Source organism: Salvia splendens, chromosome 5 (genome assembly GCF_004379255.2).
Source record: "Salvia splendens isolate huo1 chromosome 5, SspV2, whole genome shotgun sequence".
Lineage (NCBI taxonomy): Eukaryota > Viridiplantae > Streptophyta > Magnoliopsida > Lamiales > Lamiaceae > Salvia > Salvia splendens.
The window spans coordinates 20,454,983-20,472,398 of record NC_056036.1 but is presented as its reverse complement, the minus strand read 5'-3'; the positions used below and the strand labels follow the sequence as shown (position 1 = coordinate 20,472,398).

General features: G+C 40.4%; 1 protein-coding gene across 2 annotated transcripts; it reads right to left on the bottom strand.

Moving 5' to 3' along the window:
• Positions 1-3,024: 3,024 nt before the first annotated feature.
• Positions 3,025-13,348, bottom strand: LOC121805331 (anaphase-promoting complex subunit 6-like). Of its 2 annotated transcripts, XM_042205138.1 has the most exons (17): positions 12,970-13,348; positions 12,653-12,787; positions 12,424-12,497; positions 12,270-12,309; positions 12,018-12,063; positions 11,779-11,858; positions 11,490-11,668; positions 11,283-11,408; positions 10,117-10,191; positions 9,867-9,992; positions 9,034-9,103; positions 8,832-8,914; positions 8,642-8,755; positions 7,955-8,054; positions 7,843-7,878; positions 7,614-7,746; positions 3,025-3,128 (listed from the first exon to the last, which is right to left on the bottom strand). In XM_042205138.1, exons 1-16 carry the CDS (start codon positions 13,213-13,215, stop codon positions 7,624-7,626), a joined length of 1,653 nt encoding a protein of 550 aa, XP_042061072.1. In that variant the 5' UTR covers positions 13,216-13,348; the 3' UTR covers positions 3,025-3,128; positions 7,614-7,623. The 2 variants fall into 2 exon arrangements, with proteins under 2 accessions (XP_042061072.1, XP_042061071.1); XM_042205137.1 differs by lacking the exon at positions 3,025-3,128 and having other exon boundaries at positions 7,477-7,746.
• Positions 13,349-17,416: the final 4,068 nt, after the last annotated feature.

Sequence of the window (17,416 nt, the reverse complement as noted above, 5' to 3'; positions counted from 1 at the left end):
CTAAGTTTGGTAAATCTTAGGGAGAAAGTTGGTCAATTTCATGCGCCGTGTTTTCAGAGCGGGCCACTGCACCTTGGTCAGCGGTCGCTGAACAATGATTCGTAGTCTCTGCCTCTTGGATAGCGGTCGCTACACTGTGTTGCAGCGGTCGCTGTGAATATTCCCGTAGCTTTGGAAACTCTTTGAGCGGTCGTTGCACAGTCCCCCGCAGTCACTGGTTCGGCGGTCCCTGGGCCCCAACGGTCGTTGTGCATGTTGCAGCGGACCGCTGGGCATCTTGAATGCTCTAGATTTTCAACTTCGACTTTTTGCTGTCTTTTTAGGCTCAAATATACACAAATCTCACAAAACACGTCAAAATACCAAAATAGAGAAAATATACAAAATATGGACATGAATTGTGGTTTTGACATTAAAAACGGACCAAATAAAGGCCTTAAAACAGTGCAAAATCCTAGCGTATCACTCACTTAACACAATTTTTCTTAAATCCCGTGTCGAAAAGAATGCCTCTACTACAGGGAGACGAGGGTAGTATATAAGGTTTATAAAATGATATGGTGTTGTTGATGTGGACTGGTTCTTGATTTATTGATGAAATGATAGTTTGAGGGGTTATAATGATACTTTGTGTAAAAAAATTATACATAACGCTTCTAAAATGATAGTATGGTATTGTTGTTGTATGTGGTTATGTGAAATGATAATTTGAAGGATTAAAAGTGATATTTTTACAACATAAAAATGATACATTCCGTTTATAAAATGATATGGTTTTATTATCACACAAAAATAATATCATTGTTCCTACCTTGTAATATCATTTTTTGGCCTTTGACATAATACCATGCAATTAGGATTTCGTTAGAAATCTCGTTAATTTATCTTTAAATTGATACTCCCTTCGTCCTCAAAGAGTATAAACATTTGGTTCGGCACAAATTTTAATGCATAATTGGTAAAGTAAAAGAGAAATAGATAGAGAAAGTTTTTAAGTATTGTTAGCGGAGAATGGGTCCCACCTCATTAGAGAGAAGAGAATTTCTAAAATTAGAATGTTCGTACTTTTCAGGGACGGACTAAAAACGAAAGAGTGCATACTTTCCAGGGACGGAGGGAGTATATTTTTTGTAAAAAATAATTTTAGTTGAGAGAGTTAATGTAATTTAAAGTTTTAAGATAACTTTTAGGAGAAAGAAATTGATTATGCAATGTTATACGTGAATTACCCATCCTTTTAACTATGCATTGACTAAAATATTCTTATAAAATGCGAAAATTGATACTCCCTCCGTCTCATAAAAATATGTACACTTTCCATTTTTGTATGTCCCATAAAAATATGTGTATTCCATAGTTGGAAAGTTATCCCAATTTATTACCCATATACATCAACTTATTTACAACTTCTACCACCATTAAACACTACCAATAATGTGGGTCTCACTATCCACTAATACTACTTTTACTATATTTCTCCTCCTCTTTCTTACTTTACCAATTTTGTCTTAATTTCTCATGTCATATCAGTTGCACATATTTCTATGGGACGGATAAAAAAAAATTATCTAAAAATGATAGTTTTATGAAATTGAATCTCAAGCACATATTTTTTTATTGGGTGGTCTAGATTGAATTATATGGGTATCACCCTAATTATAGTTGTGAATATAATGCAGGAATGTGATGAAATGCAAACTCTAAATATTGTACAAACTTCTTACTATGATCTGAACTGTTAGAAAATATCAAAAGATGATAAAATAATAGCAATAAAAAATGTCTAACACAATGTCAAGTGTTGAAATTGTGTTGACATTGTATTGAAATTGTGTTGACATTGTATTGAAATTGTGTTGACATCAAAATCTTGAAAATTTACACTGTGTTGACATTGTATTGACGTTGTGTTGATATTGAGTTGAAAAGTTTGGAGTGTGTACAATATATGAGTTTGCATTTTATCAATATAATGTCAACACGGTGTAAAATATCAAGATTTTGATGTCAACACAATTTCTACACAGCATCAACCGTTGAAATTGTGTTGACATTTTTTGTTGCTATTATTTTATCATCTGTTGATATTTTCTAACGATCCAAATTATAATTTGAAGTTTGTACAATATTTAGAGTTTGTATTTGATCACATTCCTATGTCACTATGTGTGTGCATGCGCACACAATTGAATACTCCATCTATCCCACTAAAAATAAAACTTTCCTTTTAAGATTATTCCATTAAAAATGAAACATTTCCTAAAATGGAAACAACAACATCTTATTTAATGTTTGAAATCACAAAGCAACTGCACAAAATCTATCAGGGTTTCACGTAAGGTTCAGGGAGGTTGAATCCTATTTAATGTTTTAAATCATGAATTTATTTGTGTTCTGTTAAAAGTTGAAATATGCAACGATAGGTTTATATTGTGCAAACTTCCCATATTGCTTGCAAATAGAATTGGCTATTAAAATTATATACTCCATTTCACAATGAGCTATAGAAATTGTGTTTAGGTCTATCAAATGCAAAGCAGCAACCCAATAACTACTATTGCTACAAAAAAAAGGATAACCACAAAAATTAAATATGGCCATATGTTACAGTTCGAGCTATTCTCTCTATGATTGCATATGTTTACATATTGAAACGACTACATAATTAACAATACGAAGATTGATAATCCATTCTGATAGAAGTAACCGTGCATCATCATAGCCGTTCATCTAAGCTCATCAAGATCAATGGCTGAGGATTGAGTGCAACGGTTAAGTGGTTGGGAAGAAGTTGTAGCTGGGACCGCGAGCTGTTGAAGGAGGTTCAGATCCTCAATATAAAAGGTGAGAGATCAGAGATCCTCAACAACACAGAAGCCAAGAAAACCACGAGTGATTCCTCTAGTTTCATCAACCACTTACTTGATTAGCTTTGGAGCAAAAAGTGAGATTAGAAGTGAGTGTTGTTGTTTTGTAGAGTTGAATCAGTAGTTTGTAATCTCCAGAAATCATCATCAATATATCGACCTCTTTCTCGCCCGTGGACGTAGATCGAAAGATCGAACCACGTAAATTGTTGTGTCATTGTTTCTTTAGTGTTCTTGCGTTTCATACAATCGGTCGCCAACCACAACAAGTGGCGCCGTCTGTGGGAATTAAAGCTCAGATCGGAGTTGATATCGATGGCGACGACAAGATTCGAAGCAGAGAAATTCTCGGGGAAGAATGACTTTGGCCTGTGGCAGATCAAGATGAGGGCTCTGTTGATCCAGCAAGGGCTTGATGAAGCTATTGAGCCGATTGTTCCGAAGGGGAAAGAAAAGGAAGATCTCGATGAGAAGAGCGTGAAGAAGAAGGCTGAGATTGCCAAGAAAGCCCATAGTGCCATTGTTCTCAATCTCACTGACAAAGTTCTGCGTTAAGTTGCGAAGGAAACTACAGCACTTGGGGTATGGACGAAACTTGAGAGCCTCTACATGACTAAGTCTCTCGCTAACCGTTTGTACATGAAGCAACGCTTGTTCTCATACAAGATTCTTGAGGATCGGTCTTTTGCGGAGCAGATAGATGATTTCAGTAAGAATCTTGACGATTTGGAGAATGTGGATGGTCCTATGAAGAATGAGGATAAGGCTATACTACTTCTGAATGCTCTACCTAAGACATACCAGCATCTCAAAGATGCAATGTTGTTTGGCCGGAATGCTGAATCTGGCATCACCTATGAGGAGGTTCAGTGTGCTCTATGTTCAAAGGAGCTGGAAAAGAACTCCTCTGCGACGAGTGAGGGCAATGGAAGTCAAGCTTTGAATGTAAAAAATTTCAAAGGCAAGAGGAAGAAAGGGTCGGGTTTCTTTAAGCCTCCTCAACAACAGAAGCATGGAGATGGAGGGGCTCAAGAAAAAAGAAGTTGCCACTATTGTAGAAAACCCGGACATCTCAAGAAGGACTGCTTTTATTGGAAGAAGAAGCAAATTGAGATGGCTCAGAATCAGGCTGATCTAGCACTGGAAGAAGAACCGGCTCAGGTTATGAACATCATAGGAAGGGAGATTGAAAGGGCTTGGATCATGGACTCCGGGTGTAGTTTCCACATCAGCTCTTGTAGAGAATGGTTTGAGAATTTTCTTGATGCAACAGGGTCAGTGATGCTGGGAAATGACCAAATCTGCAAGGTTGATGGAGTGGGAGATATCAGGCTCAGAACAAATGGTGGTGGAGTCAAGGTGATCACCCAAGTAAGGTACATACCAAGCATAAAATGCAATCTCATTTCAGTAGGTGTTCTGAAGTCTAAGGGATTCAAGATATGTTCTGAAAATGGACATATGGTTGTCTCTAAAGATGGTGCTGATATCATGAGAGCCAAGAGAAAGAATAGCCTATACTACCTAGAGGCTGAGACCATAATTAGATCCCAGAATGTAGTGGAGAAGGCTGGATTTGAGAAGTGGCACAAGAGACTAGGACACATTGGAGAGAATGGTCTGAAAGAACTGATAAGGAAAGGGTTGGTTTAGATTGGTGACCCTTCAAGGCCGAATGTGTGTGAGCACTGTGTTTTAGGGAAAAGCAAGAAGTTGCCTTATGAAGCAGGCACACACTCATCCATAGAGATAATGGATTATGCCCATGCAGACTTGTGGGGGCCAGCCACACCTCTGACTCTAGGTGGAGGGAAGTATTTCCTATCTATTATTGATGACTACTCAAGGAAAGTGAGAGTTTTCATACTGAAAGATAAGTCACAGGCTTTTGAAAAGTTCAGAGAATGGAGTCAGGAAGTGAAGCTCAAGACTGGAAAAATGCTGAAGTGCTTGAGGACTGACAATGGTCTTGAGTTTCTATCCAGTGAGTTTGATGGTTTCTGCAAGATTAATGGGATAAGAAGACACAGGACGGTTCCAGCCAACCCCCAACAAAATGGGGTGGCTGAAAGGATGAATAGAAGTCTATTGGAGAAGGTTAGATGCATGTTGTCATCATCTGGCCTACCTAAAGTTTTCTGGGGAGAAGCAGTGTCTACTGCAGCTACTTTGATCAACAACTCACCCTCATCAGCAATATGAAATGAAATACCAAACACCAGATGGTATGGCAGAGATTGCAGCTACAAATCATTGAGAATTTTTGGTTGCAGAGCCTATGCTCATTGCAAGCAAGGCAAACTCAATCCCAGGGCTCTTAAATGTGTGATGGTTGGTTATCAACATGGAGTAAAGGGATATAGGTTGTGGTGTACAGAGAGAGGAAATCAGAAGATAGTGATCAGTAGGGATGTGATTTTTGATGAAGAAACTTTGCCTTTTCTGAAGAATGACAACAGCACAGCCTCTGGCCAGAAGAATGATGTGGCTGGGTCTACTGAGCAGGAAATTGATATGCAAATCACTAAGAAGGTGGAGCTGCTAGCGTGGGTCAGAATTTTGATGGGGATGGAACCTCAGATGGAGGTGGAGCTACTGAGCTGGATGCCTCTGGTCCCAATGCTGATATCCCAGAAACACCATCACAGAATGGCAGTGGATATAAGTTGGCTAGAGATAGAGTTAGAAGGGAAATCAGAAGGCCTACCAGATTTAGTGACTATGAGATGAGCTTTTTTGCTCTATGTGTAGCTGAAGTTATTGAATATGCTGAGCCCTCCAATTATGCAGAAGCTATGAAGAGCAAGGAAAGTAAAGAGTGGCTCAATGCTATGAGAGATGAGATTGAGAGTCTGATGAAAAATTGGACCTGGATATTGGTCAAGAATCCCATGACTCGGAAGATAATCAGCTGTAAATGGATTTTTAAGAAGAAGATTGAAGTAGGAGAGGTTGAGAAGATCAGATTTAAAGCAAGTCTTGTGGCTAGAGGGTTCACTCAAGAGAAGGGAGTGGATTTTAATGAAGTTTTCTCACCTGTTGTCAAACACACTTCAATTAGGATTTTGCTGGCCTTAGTAGCTAAGAATGGTTGGGTCTTACATCAGTTAGATGTGAAGACAACTTTCTTGCATGGAGAACTGAAGGAAACTATCTACATGCATCAACCAGAAGGGTTTGAGATTCCAGGAAGTGAAGGGATAGTTTGCTTACTAAAAAAGAGCTTGTATGGGTTGAAACAAGCTAGCAGACAATGGTATCTCAAGTTTGATGAGCATATTACTGCAATGGGGTTCAGAAAATCAGATTTTGACAGTTGTGTGTTCATAAAGGAAGAGAATGGGATTGCAACTGTGTTCTTACTTCTCTATGTGGACGATATGCTTGTGGCAGCTGCAAGTAATGATGAAGTGATCAGAGTAAAGGCAGAATTGGAGACCAAGTTTGACATGAAAGATCTGGGAGAGGCTAGAAGGATTTTGGGTATGGACATAATCAGAAATAAAGAGCAGAGAGAATTAAGGCTGATGCAAACTGATTACATCAAGAGAGTGTTGATGAAATATCAGATGAAGAATGCAAAGGCAGTAAGCACTCCTTTGGCAGCCCATTTCAAACTCAGCACAGAACAAAGGCCAAAAAGTGATGATGAGAGAAGAGAGCTGAGTAAGATACCATATGCCAACATCATAGGTAGCATCATGTATGTTATGTTATGCACCAGGCCTGATCTTGCACAAGCTATAAGTGTCACCAGCCGTTTCATGTCTGATCATGGTAGGGAGCACTGAAATGCTCTGAAATGGCTGCTCAGGTATCTGAGAGGAGCAGAGGATTATGGACTGGTATATAAAGCAGAAGGTGATCATGCGGATGGAGCGCTCATTGGCTTTTGTGACTCGGACTTTGCCTCAAATAGAGATAATAGGAGATCTCAAACTGAATTTGTTTTCAATCTATATGGTACTGCTATTAGTTGGAAGTCGGGGCTACAGCATGTAGTGGCTCTATCTACAACAGAGGCAGAGTACATTGCTATTACTGAGGCAGTAAAGGAAGCAAAGTGGCTCAAGGGAATTCTGAAAGACTTTGGTGAAGAGCAGCAGACTGTGGACATCTTTTGTGATAGCAGCAGCGCATTAGCTCTTGCAAAGCACCAGGTATTCCATGAGAGGTCTAAGCATATAGATGTGAAGCTCCATTTTGTTAGAGATGAGGTACAGAAAGGAGAGGTCAGAATGAGAAAGGTGTCGACTGATCACAATGCTGCAGATATGTTAACTAAGCCATTACCAGCTTTGAAGTTCAAGTATTGCTTGGAGCTGGTGGGTCTCAGATTGAAGTGAAAGAGGGTATAAAGGCAGGGAAGGAGGTGGAGTTGATGGCATGGTTAAGTGGTTGGGAAGAAGTTGCAGCTGGGACCGCGAGCTGTTGAAGGAGGTTCAGATCCTCAATATAAAAGGTGAGAGATCAGAGATCCTCAACAACACAGAAGCCAAGAAAACCACGAGTGATTCCTCTAGTTTCATCAACCACTTACTTGATTAGCTTTGGAGCAAAAAGTGAGATTAGAAGTGAGTGTTGTTGTTTTGTAGAGTTGAATCAGTAGTTTGTAATCTCCAGAAATCATCATCAATATATCGACCTCTTTCTCACCCGTGGACGTAGATCGAAAGATCGAACCACGTAAATTGTTGTGTCATTGTTTCTTTAGTGTTCTTGCGTTTCATACAATCGGTCGCCAACCACAACACATTCAAGTAAACAACTGGCTTCTAACTGTCCCAACTTTAGGGTTTGTATCAACTTGGCATTCGTCTTGAAGGGCCAGTGTCAGCATCTCCGTGCAGAATTGATCGTCGGATTTTATCCATAAAGCCTGCCAATATAACAACATTCATAAATAAATGCGGCCAAAGTGACTGTAAATACAAGAGCTTGGTTAATCGGCTTCTGAACTGAAAGAAGTTCATACCTTGTGATAGTGTGTAATTGCTGCTGTGAAATTGTCCTGTAAAAGGGAAAGATCTGTAAGGACAGAACCCGAGCCTCGATTTTAGGATAAAAGATGATTTATAGAAGAGGACCTGTAGATGATAGGTGTATGCAAGGCCAGCGTATGTACTCAAACTTCTTGTTGATAATGCGAGTGCTTTCTCATAGTAAGCAATTGCCTCATTGTACCTCCTGATGATTGTAACATTTTATTGATTATGAAACCAAAACAGATTGAAACAAAATTATCAAAATGACATTCTTTAGTTCATGGGTCACATACAACGCTATCCAGCAAGTAAAACTATGAATAATATGAAATGGAAATATATGGACATATAGCAGGGCAGACCTTTATCCTATCCTAGAAGGGTTCCCTCGAGCATCATATTAAAATTTCGATCGGATATTTGAGTGACTCAACTGGATAATATATGGACATATTGCATATGGATAAAAAACAGACTGCAAAAAGTTCGCTGAACTTGTAATATACAGTTTCCGACATATAATGTGCACGGATTTTGGCAACAAATTTTTACCTTCCCGCAGCTGATAAGAGGATTTAGTGATTTTTCTCAAATATTAGACGCACACAAAGGAAAACAGGTGGATAAATACCTAAACAACACTAGGACGTCTTTGATAACACCAATAAAATGTGAGGTTCTCGATCACAGGGTACAAGGAACACAAAGTCATATATCAAGAAGACTCAATGAAGCCAGTTATATAATCAAGCATCATTTATAGATTGTAATATAAGAAAAGAACCATACTTTAATTTTCTCAATGCATGAGCAAGGTTGACTAAAGTTGGCTCCCACATCTCACTTAAAGATGATGGTACATTAGCCAGTGTCTTCTCAAACCACCACACGGCATTCTTATACCTGAAATACGCCAGAAGTTCAGGACCATACTAAAAGGGGATCATTCTCAAGTAAATTCATGAGGAAAATATCTTACTCCTTCATATGATAAGCCACAACTCCAAGCTCATTATACACAAGTGGATCCGAATGACATATGGCTTGGGCCTGCATGAAAAACTGAATGCAAAGACATATGAACTTGGTCAAATAGCACTAGTTACTAATGCAACAAATGAGCTATATATCTAGTTCTCTACAGCCAACCAATTTCTTAAGCCAAAACATGTGGCAGTTACCTGCTCAGCAAGTTTAAAACTATGGGTTCGCATGTATTCCATTCCAATGTATAGTGAAGGCAAGTGGCACCTGATATAAAAGGGAGAAAAAGAAAAAGAGAAAAATAGAACATCAAGAATCATTCATGATACTAATCAGTAGAAACTAGCAGCCTCCTTAAGCAAACTGAACTATGATACGATGCAAAGTGTAAAGAAAAAAAAACAAGGCCTTGCCATCAAGGCAGATTCCTAAAATGAGGTTTAACACTAGCATCCCCAAGATCAAAATATTAATATTGGGAGCTCCTACTGGCATAAGACCTAGGGGCATGAAGGTAATTCCCTGTCCACTAATTAACCATCAAGGATTTTACAACTCATATCATTTGAACAAAATCTGCAGTAACTTAGGACCACATTGGATTCTATGGAAAGGTCAGATTTGACACTATTTTTTGGATTTTGACAGCAAAAAACCGTCCCTACTCCCCAGCAGAAGATGACAAAGTGATGAGTATGCATATCTCACACCTGAATTGACCAAGCCAATTCAAACAAATAATACCAATTTTAGAATGTACTCCCACCATCCCACCGAAGATTACCTGCTTTCCTTTTTGGTTTGTCCCAATCAAGATGGCCAATTAATAAAGATAGAAACACCTTTATCTCTTCTTTAATTACCTCTCTGTAACTTTATTCTCTCCACTCAACACAAAAAAATATTTTGCATAAAATCCCGTGCAGCCTAAGGAAGGGGTCATCTTCCTTAGGACGGAGAGAGTATATGGATAAGAAGTCAAAGGGAACGAAAGCAAATGCACAGACGGTGGACAGTATTGAACATTTACCCAGGAAATAAACGTGCAGCAGTGCGGTAAGCTGACATTGCTTGATCTCCTTCTTCTTGGGCTGCATATGCATTCCCATATCCAATCCAAGCCGGAGCAAATGTTCCATCTAAACTTGTTGCCTTGCTGGGGAGGATGACCAGGAATTGAATCAGAGATAAACAGGAATTGCAAAATAGATAATAAACTAATATAATGTGATCTTGTTTGATAGGGAACTCAAAACTAGAATATCTTACAAGATATATACCTGAAATAACGACGTGACTGGTCATACTTTTTTATGCAGTAGTAGTAGCAACCCACAGCAAACCATGACAAAGCTCTGAATAAACATGCCACATGAAGTCAATACTGTCAATGAGACATAAATCTGGAAATTTGGAAGCACAAGAAAGCTGATCATATTAAGAATATTAGTGGATGAACTGATGATGTCTATGCTATTGCTAAATTTGACTGACAATAAAAAAAGAAATGCATACAAGTATTTAGTATTTTTGTCATTGTTATCAATCTCGTATGGCGGCTTATGGCGGTTTGCCTAAAAACCGCCACAGGGATATGGCATATTAGTATGGCGGATATGGCGGTCAAAAATTAAATAAATAAAATAATACTTATATATTTATATATAATTCAAAAATTAAAAAATATTAAAAATATAACATCTAAAACACTTTAAACAATTAATAAAGCATAATATACCACTCTACCAACCTTGTTTCTTGCATAATGCCCTATTCCTAAATGCAGTGCACACGCAATGTTGTCAAATGTCGGATATGGCGGTGCTATGGCAGCGACATGGTGCTATGGCGTTTCCACCACCGAACGCCATGCCATAGCGCCATGGCGCTGCCATATCCGCTATTTGATAACATTGATTTTTGTCCATTTATTCGGATTAACTATATTAAAGCCTAAAGGTCACTAAAAGTTCACAGTTTTAGACAATATTTTTTGTGTTGATGTGTGCTTACAATGGACCATGTCTGAATCTGAAAGCTTTAAACTCAAAAGACTACTGAAAAGTGGCCTTAGGGTGCATTTCTAGAGCACAATGTTTCCTTCAATTATCATCTCAGATTCTTTTAGAGGAAACATTGTTTGCAATATTTTATCATCAAAGCCACTAGGAAGCTACCCAGGAGTTTTAGATCATAAAAACTGAGCCTGTTGATCAAATCAAAATAACACTGAAAATAATGTTTTAACCTATCTATTGATATTCGATTGTTACATTGTTGGCACAAAGAACTTGTCAGGGTACTTTCAGGAGCACACAGTACATATGGTTCTTGCTATGAGAGAAATGAAAAAATTATAAAACAAAAGTAAAACAAGTAAAAAAATTCCTTTCCAGGTAGATGATGGGTTTTTCATAAGTGGTTGAAAAGAGTGTAAAGTTCTTACTTTTGAGGATAGTCCTTGACTAAATTGCAAGACATTAGATACAGTTCATTAGAATGCCCAAGCTCCATCGCTGCTGCTAAATGCACCAGGGTGCACTTCAGGTGAAAAGGGTCCTTCTCAAGCAATCTGAACTAAATGCATGTCAATAACCAATTGGAAATAATTATAGAAAAGAAGTTCTGCTCAGAGAATCATAGACAAACCCACATAGACGTTAGTTCAAAACACTTTTGGTATTCACCACACTGGTGGTAGTATTCAGCTTTGCAGGCTAAGAGATCAGTGTTGTTCTTCAGAGTACATAATGATTTCCCAGGCGTCTTTGTATTAGCAACTTCGACCTCGAGTTCTTTAAATTTTGTTTCAACAACATTTTCTTTCTCATACTGGAAATTAAGCCACATGTTAATCTAATGCTGATCATCATTTCTACAGATGTGAACATACACGATATAAAAAGGTATGGAAACTAGTTTCACAAACTTGGAAACCTTACCTTCTTTACCAAGCATGAATAAAATGAAGAGAGCCATCCATCTTTAGGAAAAAATTGCAAGGTTGCAAGTAGATTGGTCTCTAGAAATAAAGCAAAGAGCATTGACTCAGGTTATAATTGTCAAATAGATCAATTACAGCAATCTTGGTTCCTATAAATGAGCTACCAGTGAGTAGAAAAATGGGAAATCTATGTTTGTCTGAGATGGGTTGCACTTTTACTGAAAACATATTCCTCACCTTCTTCGCAACTGAGCATATGCCCCTCTATAAGACATTCCAAGGCCTGAGAAAAGAAAGGTGGCACGTGATCCCAAGAAAATATGCAGTCAATCAAATAACGTATTTAGTGCATGAAATGATTTAAACATCTGATTCTGAGATAAAGAAAGTGTTTATTCAGATTACGGCCTTGGAACATTAAAGCTCTGCGTAATGGTTTCAAATAACAGGTGAAAATCAGGCTGCAGTACAGGCAGTTAATAGCCATACCTCATAACATAGAGGATCAGCTTTAATGGCGGCTTTGTACCTTCACGTGTCATGAGAAAAGATAAACAGATTGAGCTCTATAAGCTAACCGAATCTACTCTACCTAAATCTTAATAACAAAATAGAGCAAATTCTTATCTTCAATATTACTCACCATAAACGAGCTTGTGAGCGATTTTCCAAGGCCTCATATGCCTTGCCTCTTAAAAAGCATATTGCCGATATAATCTGTCAGAAAAATATAATAATCATTCTTCACTACAAACACTATCAGGAAAAGTTATAAACGACTAACGCATCATTTCTTTTATTTCAATATACCAACAAAGACACAGCAAGCAGTAAATGCCACATTTGATTGTGTTTGATCCAAACAAACTTACATTGATTTCACGATCTTCGCCATCTTTATCCAGGTACATGCTACTGCACTCCTTTGTGTCAATAATATTACCATGTTCGTCCACATTACCATCACCAAGCATCAACAGGCATTGATCCCACTCCTTCAGTTCTTCCTAATGGGATAATACGGCTCAAATAACTAAGATAAATGTAGCATAACTAACACAAAAACTCAATTTCACGGAAGTTCACACAGAAATGGAATAGCAGTGGAAAAATTCGAAGTTGTAGAATAATTGTTCAAATAGAAGTTATCACTAGTAGCTGGAGAGTGGAGAAGGAAGTGAAGTATTACGAGGCATTTGGCAGCTAGGTAGCGGAAACGAAGGTCGCGAAGGACGATTTGCGACGCATTGAGGAGGTGGAATGCGCGGCGGTAGTGTCGGCCAAGGTAGAGCGCCTGCGCCTGCATATATATGTCGGCAGGGTCAGCCGTCACCGCCGCCACCTTGTCGGCGAAGAAGATCGCCGACGAGTACAGATGCTTGCTCACACAGTCGCGGACCACGCCTCGCAGCTTCTCGATTTGCTCTTCCCTCATTTCCACCGCTGCAAATCGTGTAAATCGGCTCAAATTGAGGGGTTGAAATTAGGGCTTGGGATGCAAATTGGGGGTTTAGCAGTTTAGATTTGAGAGTTTCTAAACAGTCAAAGAGCGGGAAGTTTTTTGACAATTTGCCATACAAATCACCAAAAAATAATTAAGTTTTGGTGAGTAAGGTATTTATCGTCCTAAACATATAGTAGCAATTTTACGATTTTGATCCATAACATTATCTCTTAAATTATTACATTTCGAATAAATAAAAACGGTCCGAATTTAGTCTCTTTTTTATATTGCCATATAAATTTGACAATCGATGCCAATTAACTTAGTTTTGATTAGATTAACAATTTCTAATTAGACTTCATGTGCAGCCACGAGCTCCGCATCGACGATCCATTCATTTTGCCCACGCATTTTGAATCACCTTCATTCTCCACCTCCTTTCTCCTCCATCGTTGGCCTCTTCAGCCTCTCCCTCGCGCATCTCTACTTCTCCACTAGATGCTTCAGCTCCGCCACCATCATCTTCAACTCGTCAATGTACCGGATCGTGTCGCCAACGATCGACACTCTGTCATTTTGCAGTTTCTATCTCAATTAGGTGATTTTTACTCAAATTAATTAGGTTAATTGATCGATTTCAAACCTTACTTGGAGTAGGAACCAAGGATCTGAGAGCTTGATACTTGTCATAATCATCACCCCCTTGTGCTTCTCCGTTGCGAAATGCTTCGCGTCTTATATTTTGTCTCTATTTTTACCACCGATTTCCACCACTTGAACTCGTAGACACGACCAATGACATTTTGGTACAGACCGACGTTTAGTTCTCTCTCATCAACGTCGTTAGTCAAAGGACCTCCGTCGAGTGAGTAAACCTCACCGCCGTAGGGCAAGGAGTGGAAGGGCTCTCTCAGGAAAGGGAGCTGAGGAGAGAGATTTAACAGTAGAAGAGGGTCGTATAGGACGCCGCTCGAGGCGGAGGATCCGTCGGTAGAGGGGCTGACGTTGACGTCTCCGAGAAGCCCTAGTGAGGTAGGGGGATTTCTACGAGAAATTGGGGAGGAGAGACAATAAGCGCTCGAGGGGGAATATGTTGAGCAAATCGGGGGCGTCGGCCACCAAGGAATATGCGGCGGTGGCATAAATTTGGTTGAAGTCAGCTGCCGAATTCTACGTGGTGGTGGTGGTGGTAGTGCCCGTTGTTTAACAGGGTTGATATGCCATCTCTTCACCGTTGCAGATTTAGAGCATCTCCAATGGCGGACGTCCGGTCGGACATCTGCGACGGGCGACCGGGACGTCCGCCATTGTGGCGTGGTAAGTCGGATACGGACGTCCCGTAAGGACGTCGGATGTCCTCGGACGTGCGGGCGACGGGCGGGCGGACGTCCGCCATTGTGGCGTGGGTCGGACGTCCGGTATTTAATTTTTTTTTAAAAAAAACTCTATATATACGGCTCGTTGAACTTCTTTTCATTCGCACCACTTGTATTAACAAGTTTCTCTCTTCTTTTACTACAAATTTCATTTCTACTTAATGGAGAACGACAGGAACTCCCCCGCCACGAGCGAGTCGCAGACTCCGACGTTTCCCACCGAACTGGGGGGAAACTCTAGCGGAAATGCGACAACGGTTCCGGCAATGTCGGGGATGGGTGGAATGGGTAGGATGAGTGGTATGGGTGGGATGGGTGGGATGAGTGGTATGATGTCCCCTTACTGCAATATGAACAATTGGATTGGTGGGATGGGTGGTATGGGTGGTATGATGCCCAGGGCAGCGGGGATGGGGGGCATGACCCCAAATATGATGGGGATGGGGATGGGGATGGGGGGCATGACCCCAAATATGATGGGGATGGGTGGGATGATGTCGGGGATGATGCCAGGGATGATGCAGACCATGCCTGGGGGAGGGGGTGGCAGGGGCCCTGAACCACTAGCGGACGATGTCTATCGGCCGGTTATCGATATGTTGTCTACTGATACCCCCTCCAGTTTTGTTCATGAGACTCAGTTCACCGGCGTGGAAACTTTCTCTTTTGAGGAGTTGGGGCTATCTCCAGTCAGGAAGACTCCCGATGATGTGGGGACAGCGGCAAGGGGCAGGGGCAAGGGCCGTGGCAGGGGCAAGGGCAAGGGGAAAGCCACGGGCTCTTCCTCGCGAATGGTGGTTGAGGAGGAGGATGATGAGGAGACGGGAAAGAGGACGGTCTGGAGCGTGTGGGAAAACGTCGCGCTTTCGAAGGCTTAGGTTTCAATAGTCGAGGATCCCTATGTCGGTGCTAACCAGCATATTGACAGATTGTGGCATCGCGTCGCTGAAGCCTACCTCACACACAAATCGGCTGGGGCGAAGTGTCGCGTTCCCGAACAATGCCGGAAACAGTGGGAGCGGTTGAGGCCTAAGCTTAGTCGATTTGCCGGCCTCTACCAAAACAATCTCCGCCAGGCAACCAGCGGTATGTCCGAGGAGGATGTGAAGAACCGTGCCTTTGCGCGGTACCCCGACAGATCCTTGAAGTTCAAAGATTTCGACCAGTGGGAGGCCTATCTCATGGTGAAGGATTCCCAAAAGTTTTGTTGGGGTGTTGAATCTGGCTGGCAGAAGTGGACGAAGATCAACGCTTCCGGTGAATACAGCAACAGTGCTGGTTCGCACAAGCTCCCAGAAGCCGAGGAAGTGTCCCCGCTACCTCAATCAGACTCCCGCCAGCGTCGTCGCCCGATTGGGCAAAAGGCTGCGCAGCGGAAGGCTAGGGGAAGCAGCAGCTGTAGCGGGTCATTCGAGGTCCAATCGGAGGCCCCTGCTCCCCAGAAGAGTACGATCGTCTCGCCCGCGCGCAGATAACGACTAGTTTGGTCCGGACCTTGCATAGGTGGCATAGCACGACAGATCCTGTGTACAAAAGGATGTTATCGATGGATGTAGGCGCGATTTGGGGATGCCACCCATTGGAGATGATGGCGCCGAGATTAGCGGCGGGGACGACGGGGGCAGCACGGGCGAGGGCGAGGGCGGCACGGGCGACGAGGACAACGCGGAGTGAGCCGAGTCTAAATTTTCCCGTATTATGTTATTTTTATTATGTAATTTTTTTTCTTTTTTATTATGTAAATTTTTTCTTTTTTTATGTAATTTTTTTTAATGAAGCATTCGCAATTTTCCCGTATTCCATGTCAAAATTATAATTCCGTTACGTTTATAAATAATTGTGATTTTTTTTATTGCGGGAAGTCCTAGTGGGAAGGGCGGATTGTGAAGGGAATGTCCTAGTGACGTGACAGTGGGATGGGAAGTCCTAGTGACGTGGCAGGAGGTGTTTTTGGGAAGTCCTAGTGGATGTCCAAATGGGACATCCGTGCATTGGAGATGCTCTGAGTATGTTCTTGAAATTGCTAATTAATCACAGATTAGTAAACTAATTCAGTCAAAATGGATCTTAATTGACGTTGACTGACAATTTTCGACGGTGTTATTCAAAATGGACCAAATTCGGACCATTTTCATTTGTATGGGATGCAATAATTCAAACGATAATGTTTTTGACCAAAATCGTAAAATCGTCATATGTTTAGGACCACTTTTGGTCTTTAATCAATTTCGGTACATCGGACTTTTTAAATCTGATAGAATAAATCATGAATTTTGAAGTTTTCTCAATGATCTCAATTTTTTTTATTTTCTAACTGATTGTAGATTGATGTGACTATCAGTTAAAAATACTAAATTTAAAATACACCAAAAAGGAAACGATGTGGTAATTACAAAATTCTCTCAAACTTCATACTAGTATTTACTTTTAAAATTTTATAAAGTAACTAAGATAGGCCATCAGAATTTGACCGTGTTTTATGATTTATCTAGAAATTTATTATTGTATTTTATTTTTTTGTCTTGTATGAATGATGAAATAAATTTTTAAATGTTGAATTGGGCTGAATTTGGATTTTAAAATTTTGAATATTAAATTAAGTTGAATTTGGGATCGAACGAAGAGGGAGATTGCAAAATTTTCCCCTTCTACACCAACACCCTGGGGATGTGGGGTAGCGGTAGCGGTGAGAGTATGGGAGACATCCGTGCCAAAGTCATGAAGATGTACTCCCAAAATGGGGCATTTCTTGAGTTCAAGCACGACATCTGACTCATTGTCAAGGATTTGTTGGAAATATTGTAGCCTTTACACGA